Genomic DNA, 14,879 nt, shown 5'->3' with positions numbered 1-14,879 from the left:
AGAACTGTGTAAGATTGGTTTTCAGCTCTCAGCTGTAACGTCAAACCTGAAGTCTAACAGAAGTTAAAGAAGTAGTGGTAGTAGAAAAGTTCTTTGATCTCATCTTGGATTTAGAGGATCTTTTTCTTAATTGGGACTGAGAAGGAGGAGGATGCTGTTGTTGCTACTAGTCTTGTCTTTAAGAGTAGTAAGAAGAAGATGAACAGGTTATATAACATTGTCTCCAGTATCTAAACAAGATGCAGAAATCCTCCTGAAAGACTGCAAGAGTCCTAGAGATCCTTGATATAGATCTCATTTTTCTAACGCTTCGTCTGTTTTAGAACTGGACAGATTGTTTCCCTCAAATGGGAGATCCTTGATCTTTGATTTAGTAACAAGGGGAGAGAAAAAGATCAGAATCAAGTTAGCCTATGAAGAAATATAGAAGAGGCTATGATCTTGAAGAAGCATCTGAAATGTCAAAGGAGCCTCTAAGGACATTTTTGGCCCACATTTTCATAACGGCGTTAGCTAACTTTCAATCGTCCTCTAGAATATTCTTTGTAAAGAATGAAATTTTGTCCCATAGGTGAAATTGATACTGGCAATGATTGCTTGATGGTTAGCAATCCTCATAATCAAGGAAGACTAAGAAAACAGTTTCCTTCCCAAAGAATCTAATCTTTTCCCTTCTCTATCATTAGGCGTGGAGTGTAAGTACCCAGCTTTTGACCTCTGTGCTGTTGCTGCCACTACTAGGGAGTTAGGAGCAGGAAGCATAAAAGCATGAAAAACACTCATACGGGATTTGATATAGCCTCTCTTCTTGGAAATAGGTTGGCAAGATGAGAGTTTTTTCCATATTGATTTTGCTGGTTGCAAGCGACCTTCCAAGACTGGTAAAGAAACCTTGTTGGTAGGGGTACTACCAAATATATCAAAGACTGTGTGAGGAGCGTCATCTGTGACAGATGTGAAGTTTATGTAGTAACCATTCAGCTAATAAGCTCATGACGTTGAATAGTGTTTTTCCAAGAGAGACTAAGCTGATGCAACACCCACATTTCATCAGGCGAGGAATCACCTGGTAATTATTGTTCAAGTTGCTGAGTTCAAGTTGTTCAGAAGGGGAATCTCATTCCTGCTCTTCTTCATAAAGTGTGTCAGGGACAATGGTAGAGCTGTATTTCTTATCATTGGATCTGCAGGGTTAGGCTCTGAACATCCCAGCTCCACAGGAGTAGTTCTGTCTCAACATGGATCCAAAGACTAAGATATGAAGGGAGGTTGATTGAGCCATGATATCCAAGGTGGCATATGCCAATCCTGCCAACTCTTCAATTCTAGCATGGTGTCATAGTACAGAGGATAGGGGACCTGCTGATAATCCAGATGAGAAATGCAGTTTTTGGATAAGACAGGAAAGGGTTGTGGATCCACAAATACCACCAGATCCAGATCTTCCTCTGAATGGTGTTCTGATCCTGGATCTAACAAGGAGCTGATAGAAGAAACAATTGAAGTTGGAAGTTGAAGTAGATATATGGGAGATATTGTCTACCTCTGCAACCCAATAAGAATCTTAGCTGGCAGAGTTAGTATTTCTGCAGATTCTTGCACTACAGTGCCTCTTCTTGCACTCTGCCTCTTGTCTGGAGGAAAGGAGTGAGAAAAATGCTTTTTCACAATTAGTTTTCCAGATCTCAGTGTGGAACCGAAAAAATTTATGGGGCCAGGCGGATCAGAGTATACCTGTGCTGTAATGACTATAGATGGAACTGAGAAAGATGAGGTATTTGGATCAGATGATTTTCTCAGAACCATAATGTTGAACAATACGATGATACAGAGAGGCCTTAAGGTACAGATCTCTGGCAAGTTTCAGATCCATAAATTCCCAATCTGAAGATGAATCTCTTGACTGAGGAGTTTTCTCCTGCAGTGAAAGATGCTTTGTCTGGGTCTTCTTTTTCCTCTGAACCAAGGGTCCCAGATCCGCAGAGGCCCCAGTCACAGATTGCCCATAACTCTTTTGGTGAAGGGCTGACCTCTTCTAAATACGAGGTTCAGAAGTTTAGCTACTGAACACTCAGTCATCTTGGAACTGGAGCTTGGTGGAGAGGCTGACTAAGTCAATAACAATGCCTTCTGGAACCAGAAGCACCTGGTGCCAATTCAAGACCCTTAATCATTTTGTCAGAGACATTGGAAACCCACAATCCAGGAACGTTAGCCATTAAAACTTCTTGAAGTAAAAGGCCTTGAAGCCTATTTTGTCCGCCTTTCCCAGCATGTGGAGAACAAGTGCCACAGATGGTACAGTGTGAAGGAGAATGGCCCTTGCCTAAATATTTCAAGCACAGGGTGTGAGTGTCAAATGCAAGACATGACGTGCACCTCTTGAGTCCGTGCTTCTTGTTCTTCACATCAGCCACTATTCCTGGCACTGATTCTAATGAAGAATAACAGTAAAATTAACTGTTAGACTAATCCAGTTGCCAAATACTAAGCACAACAGGGCACTTATCTAAAATGCTTTGGATCCATGGAATTCAGAGAAGATTCTCATCTATCAGATCAGCAGTTGGAAGGACTGAGGGGGCTATGGCTGCAGCACCCCCTTTTGTGGCCACACCCTCAGAATATGCTGGAATGCTGAAGGGAGGGCGAGGCAGGGGCATGCAAGTGCTAACGCTCTAACAGGCACAGCTTACAGGAGGCTCCACTATTCAACCACACCAGTCAGCTCATATCCCAAAAGAGGGAATATGCAGAGGACACTCAAAGAAGAATCTCCTACTCGTGCACTTCCACTAGTGCTAGCAATGCTGGGAGCAAGAGTCAGCTGGCTGGAAGTGTTATGTCATTCTAACCCATCTCAGGACAGGAGGTACACCGAGGGTAGTGCAAAAGGCAGGAGACGGGCACATTTGTGATCTCCCATTGGATCTTTTAAAAGTCTTTTGCTGGTGTTTGAAACCAGTACTTTCGCAGCTCAGCGGGTGGCCAGCAGCTGAAAATAACGAGAGAGAGAATTCTTGCTCTCAGCTAATGACTTCTGGCAGCTTAAATTCCAGCCCTATTTCTGTGGAAATTGAGGTTGGCTCTGAGAAAGCCAGGTAAGGGACAGCAAGTATTTCCTTAATAGATATGTCACAGGCCAGAAAAAATCCATGCTGTTCTGTATTCTTTGACTTTGTGTTAGGCTCTGTGAGGAATCTTAAAGAATGCACGGAGGTAATTTCATAGTGAAACTAACTTTTTAAGCAAACATTGTGAAATTCCCTGATATCTAATGCTACTGTTACCATGTTATTAGTGTCTAGGATACTGATTCAGCTTTTAGAGTCAAGAAATATGGGGAGGGGGCGGAGGACGGAGGGGAAAATCTATTTTGTCTGGGCTTGTTTTCACCTTTGTTGTCATATTGGAGGTATTCTCTCTTGTGGTCACACCCTCTTTCCAGGGAAGAAGAGGGAGTAGAATAGAATGGACAAGAAGAGATGTAATGTCCATAAAGTCCATAAAGCAGTGTAGTAAAATCTGTCTTCCTTCGCCCTGTGGTGCAGTTTTTATAACCACAGGCTTCAGTAACCAGGGCAACTGTCTTGTGGACACTTTATTGGAGGTATTCTCTCTTGTGGTCACGCCCTCTTTCCAGGGAAGAAGAGGGAGTAGAATAGAATGGACAAGAAGAGATGTAATGTCCATAAAGTTCATAAAGCAGTGTAGTAAAATCTGTCTTCCTTCGCCCTGTGGTGCAGTTTTTATAACCACAGGCTTCAGTAACCAGGGCAACTGTCTTGTGGACACTTTATTTTGCTCTTGGGGCCAAATTATGTCCTCTGATATGCTGGTGCCCAAGCAGGGAAGGGAAGACAGGTGCAGGAGCCTCCTCCTATGCACAAGCAGTGAGGCAAAATGACTTGGTGGTGTGCAAGATGGCACTAGGAGATACCAGTCACATGCCTGATGGGCGTACAAGAAAGGTGGTATGACCAGTCCCCCTGCTGGCTAGTGTGTGTGCTGCCCTCAGGAGCAAATACTAGCTGGCAGCAGTTAAGGAGCACATGTTGAAGAGCAGAAGTAACATGCTCCTGTCTGTGTGTTGCACTGGCTCACTGTTCCAATGCATTTCTTCCAATGGCAGCTTCAGATCTGCCTTCCCAACACCAACCTTTCCACCAGGATTCTTCATTCTATCAAGTCAGGACTCAGTGTGAGATTTTCAAAGGCACAAAGGGCAGCGAGATGCTGGTTTCCCATCTTCCACTAAGCCCTTAAGCTAAATAGGGTTTGTAGTGAAGTTCTTAGGGGACAAGCTTTTCCCCCATCTGCCTGTCTCTGTGGGTCCGATCACCTCGGTGTGTAAGCACTGTAAGGCCACAAGGCACCAGCAGAGACACTCCATGGCTGCAACTGGAACCCTGAGACTACAGTGCAATGTATAGCCCCTCTGCTTCACCTCCTTGACCATTAGCCACACACCCTGTGTCTCCTGCACCTCATCCTCAAACCGCCCTGAATGGGGGCACGGCGACTGCTCCTATGGAACATGGTCCCCAGTGTGCCGGAGGTACTGAATCCCCCGGTGCAGCCCTTATGGATGGACCCCAGTGTAGCCAAGCCACAGCTGTTCTGCTGCCTTTGAGGCCATCTATGACCTTGCCAGCTGATTAGGCCACTGAAAGCATATCTATGACAGCCTATAAGAAAGGGGATTTGTTCTCAGCGGATTGCTTGCTTTGCCTTTCTTTTTGCCTAGACTAGAATTAAATATTAATTTTGCTTTTTGGCTGTAACTCGTGTTTATCTCTTATTCACAAAATATTTATAACCAGCAGCACTTGGGTGAATAAATACCCCTGCCCTCGCTGCACTGATGAGGAAAATGCAGATGCAGCCAAGTGGTGGAGCTTGGTAAGGATAGGGCCCCTAGTGAAAGCAGTGAGCCCTTGGAGTTTGATCATAATGTGTGTAGGCAGAGGGTTAAAATGGTGCAGTTCCAAAATGTCACTTGTATCTGAATCTAATCTGTTTGAAATGAACTTTGGGGGCAGTGAAGAGAATGGAAAGGGAGTGCCTGATTGAAAAGCAAATCCTTCTCCCATCCCTAATGAGCTGTTTCTTTTTCTGCACACTATTTTGCAAGGAATTTAGTTAGTTGGTTGGTTTACAGGAAATAGCATGCCAGTGGCACAATAGCAGCTGAGTTACAGTAATTACTGAAGGTATTACACACATGTGTCACAGCTTGTATAACAATAAAAATTCTCCACTCTATTACGGCCTCTTCCTTCTGATTATTAAATTCTACTGAGAGAACTGGTGTTTAAGGTAAGTCATAGGATGGTTCCATCATGGTTACATATGCTTTAAAATAACCACTCTGTACTTCTCTGCAAAATCCCGCTATAGAATAGGTTCAGCTCTTAGTTCACTGAACAGTTATATAACACACACCATTCCTGTCAGGACAAACAGCTAATTTTCAACCAGACTGTATAGCAAAAGAAAGCAATAAACTAAAGTGCTCAAACTGATCAGACGAACCAATTAGTGATTATACAACCAGACACAGTATTCATGTTATTACTGCCTGATAAATTTACAACTAATTAGGCTAAAAGTATGTTGCATAACAATATAACATGAGCCCCATAGGAAAACATACCAGAAAATTATTATTTAGCAAATGAAACACAATATTGAAATCAAACAGCCATCAGGTGAGTGAGGACCACAAATTTGTTGTAATTATCTGAGGTCAAGCAACCAGTGGCTAGATGACAAGCGTTAGAAGAGCACATTTAGATAGCTCCCACTTTTGCTTCAGCAGAATAAATTGCTGGTCAATATCTCAGTTTAAATTGACAGCTAGTGTGTGTAAAATTGATTATACATACTACTTGTCACAGATGTATCATTGATGGTGCCCTCAGTTGATCTTACAGGTCCTTCAGCAAGGAGATGGTGGCTGAAAAGTATTCAGGTGATAAACGTTCTTATTTCTGTAGTGGATGATTTTCCAGTTTTATCACATGACATTTTTGAAGTCCATGATATCTAAGGCCATTAGGGTCTTTAGAGTCTTCTGAGTGCTTGGAATCTGCTTCATTCCCTGGGATATGCAGCATATGTTTTCTTTTTATAAATAATCTCTCTCTGGTCCTCTTTAAATTCACTGCGTGGACTTTGAACTCAGTGTTATCAACTGACTAGCTCAGAGTGTGCAGCATTCACTTTGCCACCTTGCCCAAAGAGGGGGTGTCTGATGAGCTGGATTCAATTTTTGACAGATTTGTGGACTGTGGAAGCTGGTGAAACTTCCATGTAATTTAGCCACTCTGTGACTAACCAAGGCCATTAACTGCTGTTTCTAAGTCAAGAACATTTATCCCACTCAGATTTTTATAGTTACCTCCTACAGATCTTTACTAAAAAAAGAAATTCAGGCAACTATCAGGTATCAAGAGTAATTTTATATGGCTAATTAGAGTTTGAGAGTTTTAGAGCAATCTTCTGTGGTATATCCATGTAATTACAACAGTGCAACAGCCCTTTGCGGGTAGCCCTTTGAGCAGTGGTCTCCAAACTTTTTTGATCGCGCACCCCATCAGTAAAAATTTTTTGAGCATGCACCCCTAATATATGTATATTTATTTCTGTGTAAATTATATACATGTATTACTGTACAAATATATTGTGTAAATTATAAAACATACACAAAAAATAGAATTTAAAAACGATGAGATAAAGATGAAAAACAATATTTTAAAAATAATTTTTTATTTTATTTACTGACGGTACAAAAAACCTTTTTGCTCTCACTAACAAAATTTATTATTAATAATATTTTTAGTGAGAGCAATGTAATTGAAAATGCTTTATTATTTTTGAAAATCTTGGTTTAACACTTTGTGATACAGCGAGCGCTCAGGGTGGGGTGCAGGGTCTGGGAGGGAGTTAGGGTGCGGGAGGGCGCTCAGAGTGGGGTGCGGGGTCTGGGAGGGAGTTAGGATGCCTGAGGGTGCTCAGGGTGGGGGTTCAGGGTCTGGGAGGGAGTTAGGGTGCCGGAGGGCGCTCAGGGTGGGGGTGCGGGAAGAGGCTCAGGGCTGGGGCAGGCAGGAGGTGCAGAGCATGTACCTGGGGCAGCTCCTGTTTGGTGCAGGGGGTGTGCAGGGGGCTCTGCGCAGCGCAGCACCACCCCCATGGCCACGATTCTGGGAGCCGCGATTCTGGGAGCTGCCCCCCACACGGCAGGCAGGGCCACCCAGAACGCAGGGGCTTTAGGGCTAAAGCCCCTTTTGGAATGCGGCCCTGCGAGCACGGGCCGGAGGACTCAGGAGGAGTAGGGGCAGCCGCGCAGCCAGCGGCCGAAGAGAAGCGGCTCTTTCCGCTTCTCTTCTTTCCGGCTGCTGGCTGCGCCGCTGCCCCTGCTCCTCCACAGGCCGTAGGACTCAGGGCTGTGCCTCCCCCACCCCCCTGCGGTGCCCCCCCAATCCATCATCTTGCGCCCCCCCCCTCTTTGGAGACCACTGCCTTTGAGGATGCTGAAAATGAGAGAAGTTAGAGGAAGAGCTCAGAAAACAACGCTAATCTCTACATTTTAAAAGAACTGCACAAGGCCTGAGCCACACAACTGCCACTAGAATTGAAGGGAGTTACCCAACTAAAGTTCATTCTCAGGGAGGAGACTGTTGTTTTCCTTTTTTAAAAGTGTAGCAGCGAGAAACTAAAGGAGAGACAGTGAGCACCACAGAAGAACGTAAGGGCGGGGGTGATTATGAGACAGAAAGCAGGCAGAGAATTCCATGCCTGATTTGTGCCTGTGCATCTGGCAGGCCACCCAGTGACTCCCTTACGATCCTTATGTAAGCTCTTAGCATGCTTAGCTCTTTTGAGTTCATCCATTTTCTCTCTGTGCATCAGTTTCCTGAGTTGTAAAATGGAACACTGTTTATAAAAGTTTATAAATGTTTATTAAGTAATTTAATTCTCAGGCTGAGGTGCTAGGGAGACTAGAGAGGCTATCAAAATAAAGAACTCAATAATAGTGGGGGATTTCAATTATTCCCATATTGACTGGGTACATGTCCCCTCAGGATGAAATGCAGAGACAAAATTTCTCGATACTTTAAATGACTGCTTCTTGGAGCAGCTGGTACAGGAACCCACAAGGGAAGAGGCAACTCTCAATCTAGTCCTGAGTGGAGCGCAGGATCTGGTCCAAGAGGTAACTATAACAGGACCACTTGGAAATAGTGACCATAATATAATAACATTTAACATTCCTGTGGTGGGAAGAACACCTCAACAGCCCAACACTGTGGCATTTAATTTCAGAAAGGGGAACTATGCAAAAATGAGGAGGTTAGTTAAACAGAAATTAAAAGGTACAATGATTAGCGTGAAATCCCTGCAAGCTGCATGTTCACTTTTCCAAGACACCATAATAGAGGCCCAACTTAAATGTATACCCCAAATTAAAAAACACAGTAAAAGAACTAAAAAAGAGCCACTGTGGCTTAACAACCATGTAAAAGAAGCAGTGAGAGATAAAAAGGCATTTTTTAAAAAGTGGAAGTCAAATCCTAGTGAGGTAAATAGAAAGGAGCATAAACACTGGCAAATTAAGTGTAAAAATGTAATAAGAAAAGCCAAAAAGGAGTTTGAAGAAGAGCTAGCCAAAAACTAAAAAGGTAATAACAAAATGTTTTTTAAGTACATCAGAAGCAGGACGCCTGCTAAACCACCACTGGGGCCCCGGACGATCGAGATACAAAAGAAGCACTTAAAGACGATAAAGTCATTATGGAGAAACTAAATGAATTCTTTGCTTCAGTCTTCATGGCTGAGGATGTTAGGGAGATTCCCAAACCTGAGCCGTCCTTTGTAGGTGACAAATCTGAGGAATTGTCACAGATTGAAGTGTCACTAGAGGAGGTTTTGGAATTAATTGAGAAACTTAACAGTAACATGTCACTGGGACCAGATGGCATTCACCCAAGAGTTCTGAAAGAACTCAAACGTGAAATTGTGGAACTATTAACTATGGTTTGTAATCTGTCCTTTAAATCAGCTTCTGTACCCAATGACTGGAAGATAGCTAATGTATCGCCAATATTTAAAAAGGGCTCCAGAGGTGATCCCGGCAATTACAGACCAGTAAGTCTAACATCAGTACCGGGCAAATTAGTTGAAACAATAGTAAAAAATAAAATTGTTAGACACATAGAAGAACATAAATTGTTGCGCAAAAGTCAACATGGTTTCTGTAAAGGGAAATCATGTCTTACTAATCTATTAGAGTTCTTTGAGGGGGTCAACAAACATGTGGACAAGGGGGATCCAGTGGACATAATGTACTTAGATTTCCAGAAAGCCTTTGACAAGGTCTCTCACCAAAGGCTCCTACATAAATTAAGTTGTCATGGGATAAGAGGGAAGATCCTTTCATGGACTGAGAGCTGGTTAAAAGACCGAGAACAAAGGGTAGGAATAAATGGTAAATATTCAGAATGGAGAGGGGTAACTAGTGGTGTTCTCCAAGGGTCAGTCCTAGGACCAATCCTATTCATAAATGACCTGGAGAAAGGGGTAAATAGTGAGGTGGCAAAGTTTGCAGATGACACTGAGCTGCTCAAGATAGTTAAGACCAAAGCAGACTGTGAAGTACTTCAAAAAGATCTCACAAAACTAAGTGATTGGGCAACAAAATGGCTAATGAAATTTAATCTGGATAAATGTAAAGTAATGCACACTGGAAAAAATAACCCCAACTATACATACAATATGATGCGGGCTAATTTAGCTACAATTAATCAGGAAAGAGATCTTGGAGTCATCGTGGATAGTTCTCTGAAGATGTCCACACAGTGTGCAGTGGCAGTCAAAAAAGCAAACAGGATGTTAGGAATCATTAAAAAAGGGATAGAGAATAAGACGGAGAATATCTTATTGCCATTTGTATAAATCCATGGTACACCCACATCTTGAATAGTGTGATCTCCTCATCTCAAAAAAGATATACTGTCATTAGAAAAGGTTCAGAGAACGGCAACTAAAATGATTAGGGGGTTGGAATGGGTCCCATATGAGGAGAGATTAAAGAGGCTAGGACGTTTCAGCTTGGAAAAGAGGAGATTAAGGGGGGATATGATAGAGGTTTATAAAATCATGAGTGGTGTGGAGAAAGTGAATAAGGAAAAGTTATTTACTTGTTCCCATAATATAAGAACTAGGGCCCACCAAATGAAATGAATGGGCAGCAGGTTTAAAACAAATGCAGTTCTTCTTCACACAGTGCACAGTCAACCTGTGGAACTCCTTGCCTGAGGAGGTTGTGAAGGCTAGGACTATAACAGGGTTTAAAAGAGAAGTGGATAAATTCATGGAGGTTAAGTCCATTAATGGCTATTAGCCAGGGTGGGTAAGGAATGGAGTCCCTCGCTTCTGTTTGTCAGAGGGTGGAGATGGATGGCAGGAGAGAGATCACTTGATCATTACCTGTTAGGTTCACTCCCTTTGGGGCACCTGGCATTGACCACTGTCGGGTCACTGGGCTGGATGGATCTTTGGTCTGACCCAGTATGGCCATTCTTATGTTCTTATGACATACATACTCCCAAGGAACCTCTTTGTTTCAACAGAGGCTATTTTCTGTATTCACCTGAATCTCCTTCTGAGGTACATCTAGCAGTAGTGAAATCGCTACATTAACGCTAGTTTTTGTCAAACTTGGAAAATTCACAGTGTTACTACTGTAACATCTATAGGGATCGTTGTTCCTCCCTGCTCTTAACTATTATGGACTGTGTTTAGGAGGAACTGTAATAGAGACAATAAGAACCCACTTTTCCACTTTCCCAGTGTGGCAGCCTTCCATTCGATTTCCCCTCTAACTACCCTATATCTTTACAGCTTCTAAATTTCTGATATTTTCTTTCCTTTGTTTCCCTCCTCATGCATCATTTCCCCTTTCTGTTTCTAGGAGAGTCACTGTTTTTATGTGAAGCAATTTATGTTCCTCTGTATGCAAGATAAATTTTATTTAAGTTTTGTGTATCCTAAATATATATCAAAACTATCACAAAATCCAGGACTGCAAAATTACATCTCTGCTTCTGCTCCATCTGTACTAGGTGTAATATGTCAGTTGCTTTATCAGGATGCTGCAGGGGGATCCATTAGAGTCCACAGCACAATTAGAAGAAATTTGTTTTTCCAGTTGCCCTATTTTTATCCCTCCTTTTAGAATGTTCTGTTGATTTGAATTAAGCTCATCTCATGTTCCAGCCTGGCCAACCTGGGGAACTAATTGTTTTAAAAGTGAACCTTGCTTGCAAGGTGGGTTTTTTTCAAAATCACTCAGCTCTAATTCCAAATTCCCCCAGGGATGCTGTGGCAACATACAGCCTTGTCTTAGAGTAAACCTGACGTTTACAGGCTAAAGAGAATAGTTACCTAACTGAGAACAACTGAAACTAAACAAACAAGCAAGGGCAGGTAGGTGTCACACAGCCTAGCAAGGACTGGGGCCAAAGAGACAGTGCAATTTGCTTTGGGCCAGAATCTGGCCATTCTGAAATGAGTGCCCAGGGGAAGGAGGAGTGTAAGGAATCATCCCTCCCACCTTGTGCGTTGTTCAGTTGGTAGCCAGAATCCTGATTCTCAGTGCTAAAGGTGGCCCTTTTGCCTGGCTGGCCACATGCTCCACAATTAAAAGCCATAGCAGTTACCTGTCCTCCATGTGCTCCCTCGTGAGCTCACAGGCATTTTGTCAGCCTCGGTTTTCTGCAGGCAGAAAGTACCTCAGGAACTGACCCTCTGAAACAACCTCTCTACTCAGCTGTGGCTTATACATACTGCTTCATTCTGGTTCTCTGTATTTAGTTGACTCTAGACTATGGTATGTATATTCGGGCAACTTCAGTTTCAAGCATTGCTTTCTCATGTCATTCTCTCAGTTGAGAAGATCACTTATGAAGAAATGTTTAATCTTTATGCATAGCAATAACGTATTAACAGTGGTGAGGTTCCACTACCTAAGGAGCATATGCAGTCTCTCAATGTATTCCATGTTGGTATTTTCTGTCACCAATGCTCAAGTGTTGTTCCTTCTCACTTCTCCTGCTGTGCATAATTACAGAACCATGAAGATCTGAGGGCCACAGGGAAGGAGTACTGGCTACATCCATACTAGAGCATCAAAGGCTGTAGTTAACTGATAGTCATAAAGACTCAGTACATCTTCTATTTTCATGGAGCAGAATTACCTTTCCAGCAAGGATGATTTGGAATTTGACTGGGATAACGAAAGTGTATGGAGGTTAATCTCATGGAGCCAAATCCTGTAAAAGTTGAGTAAAGATTTTCAGATTTGGCCTACAGAAAAGAACAGTGTATATGCCCCAAACCTTTGGCTTCTTTCTGGAACCCAAACACCATCATTGCTATGCATTAGTTTTAAACAGCAAGAGCGACTTATATACAGACACAGAAATTAACACATCATCCCATGTTGCTTGAGAATTTTTGTATTCAATTTCCTAAATCATTTTTTAAACTGGCTTATAATTTATTCTATTATATAGGGAAAAAATCAAATAACTGAAAAGTCATTGGCTGGCAATTCAACATTGTGACTCAACCCTGTAAATAGTCAATTGTTGGTAACTGAATTTCAAAGGAGAGTCTGATCCAGGTGATGTGTACAAATGATGGAAATTTCAGAGAGCTCAGAATAAAAGCCAACCTTTTGATGAGCTAGTTTAGCAGGATGTGGTAGGAGAAACAATCTAATTCTGGTTCACATGGTCACATTGCTATAGTAATTAAACATTTGCCTTTTACTCACCAACAGGTTTGATAATTGGCAATGAATGTGCAAAACCCAGGGATTGTATTGAACCACTACGTAACAATACACGTCGGGCTTCTCTACGCTACTGCTTAAATAGATTAATTTTCGTCACTCAGGGGTGTGAAAAAGCCATTCCCCTGAGTGACATAAGTTAGACCAACTTAAAGCAGTGTCCACACTGCGCTATGTCGGCAGGCGTCACTCTCCTGCTGACATAGCTTGCGCCTCTTGCTGAGGAGGAGTAATTCTGCTGATGGGAGAGGGCTCTCCTGTCGGCATAGTGCATCTGCACCAGACGCGCTACATTGGCACAGCTGCATCGATACAGCTGCACTGATGTAACATGGTAATGAAGACAAGTCCTTAGACTATTAGTCTTATAATTATTTCTCTCTCAAAGGTCCCATTCAGGACAGGGGTTCATTATGCTAGGTGGTCTTCAAACATATAGGTAAAGACAGTCCCTGATGAGAGCTTTCAGTGTCACTCAAAACAAGGCACAATGTGTGCAACCTACATTAGAAGGGAAACATTAGTGGTAATGAGAATATTCATTTACATAGGCTGGCTTTGTGTATGACTTCATTTAAATTAAAAAAATATATATAAAAATTTCAGATGTGAAGGTGTCTTCAACCTACATCCCCAAACTCTGCCCACAGTACTGGAGTAGCTAGATGTTTCTGCCAAAATGCTTGGTAGTGACATTGTTTGTCATTATTCTGCAAACTTAAGCTTATGGTCAAATGAGACCAAATGCTGATCCCCCCCTGAAAAAAGCCTAAGTAAATGGGCTATGTGAAGAGAACGTAACGGGCTGTGACACTGCCACTCATGCCTGTCTTGGTGCAGAGCAGCCGCATGTCCACTCCGCTGCGAACACTAGAGCTTGAAGGCCTTTAGTGGCAGCTGGGAGAGATTAGATTTGTCTGTCCAGGTGGTGGCTGCTCTCCGGACACATCTCCCTGGCTCTGCTCCTCTTCTCTGGATCTGCCATGCCGTGACATTCCTCCTTGCAGAGACCCTCTGCTGCTACCTGCTCCCCTAGCTCCCTACCATGGTTGTAGAACAGTAGTTCTGTGGTGTTTAGAGCTCTGTGTTTCTGTGTGGGGAGGTCAGCAGAGCTCTACCGGAGAGCTGCTTGAAAAAAAGGTAAGTATATATTTTTTAAAAATAGAAAGAAACTAACCGTTTTTTTTTGTTCATATTGTTCTGTGAAATTGTTGGGGTTTTTTTAATAGGAAAAAATTTCGTTTCAGTGACATCCCCCCATTTTCTAATCTATTTCCAGTGAAAAAAGTAAAAAATAGGTGAGTGATTTTATTTCCCATTGAAACAAAACATTCTCCACCCCCCCCAGTTGAAATTTTTATTGAATAATGAAAAATTATGATCAAAACAATTTTTGTTGAGGGCATTTTTGTTGAGGTTGAAAACAATTTGAATGGACCCCCTCTAGTCTCCAGTGGGTAAGGGGCTGCACAGAGGCTCAAATAGGATTGGAGAATTAGTGAGTACCATCCCCCATACAAAAATGCCCTGGTGCACCAGCGGAGCAGATGTATATAATCTGCCCCAATATTTGTTGCTGTATCATTCTTGGAGAAATGAAGGGAAATAATTTAATTGCAGAATTTTACAGCAAGTATTTTCTCATAGCACACTTTGCTAGTTGAGTAAAATAGCACAACAAAGATTGTAAGCCATTCCTTTTCCCCTGTTTTAATGAGTGTGTGGAAGCTATACCGATAAACATGTATTCTTAGAATTACGTTATATTTCTGTCTCCAGAGTTTTCTGTTCGTCTATTAGAATGTATTAATTCCTGGTTTAGGCCATTGGACGCCCACATTTTCCTTCCTATTGGTCTCTGGGATTTCAGCTGTCCCGTTATGGGTATGACAGCCTTGATGTGGTAAAGAAAACAGTTGATCGCATGCGGCAGTATCGTATTCCATATGTAAGTATGACTTTTTCAAAGTGCAGTTTAATTATTTAATTACCTTCTCAAAATGAAATGAGTAAAAAAATA

At 42.3% G+C, this 14,879-nt stretch overlaps 1 protein-coding gene across 1 annotated transcript in view; it reads left to right on the top strand.

Annotated features, from left to right (window-relative positions):
* Window positions 1–14,879, top strand: part of LOC141990543 (sucrase-isomaltase, intestinal-like) — a 45,801-nt gene that overhangs the window by 926 nt on the left and 29,996 nt on the right. Inside the window, 1 exon segment of the mRNA XM_074957893.1 lies at window positions 14,682–14,807. Within this exon segment, the coding sequence (XP_074813994.1) occupies window positions 14,682–14,807 (126 nt within the window).

Source organism: Natator depressus, chromosome 1, assembly GCF_965152275.1.
Source record: "Natator depressus isolate rNatDep1 chromosome 1, rNatDep2.hap1, whole genome shotgun sequence".
NCBI lineage: Eukaryota > Metazoa > Chordata > Testudines > Cheloniidae > Natator > Natator depressus.
This window is presented reverse-complemented; position numbering and strand designations above follow the sequence as displayed.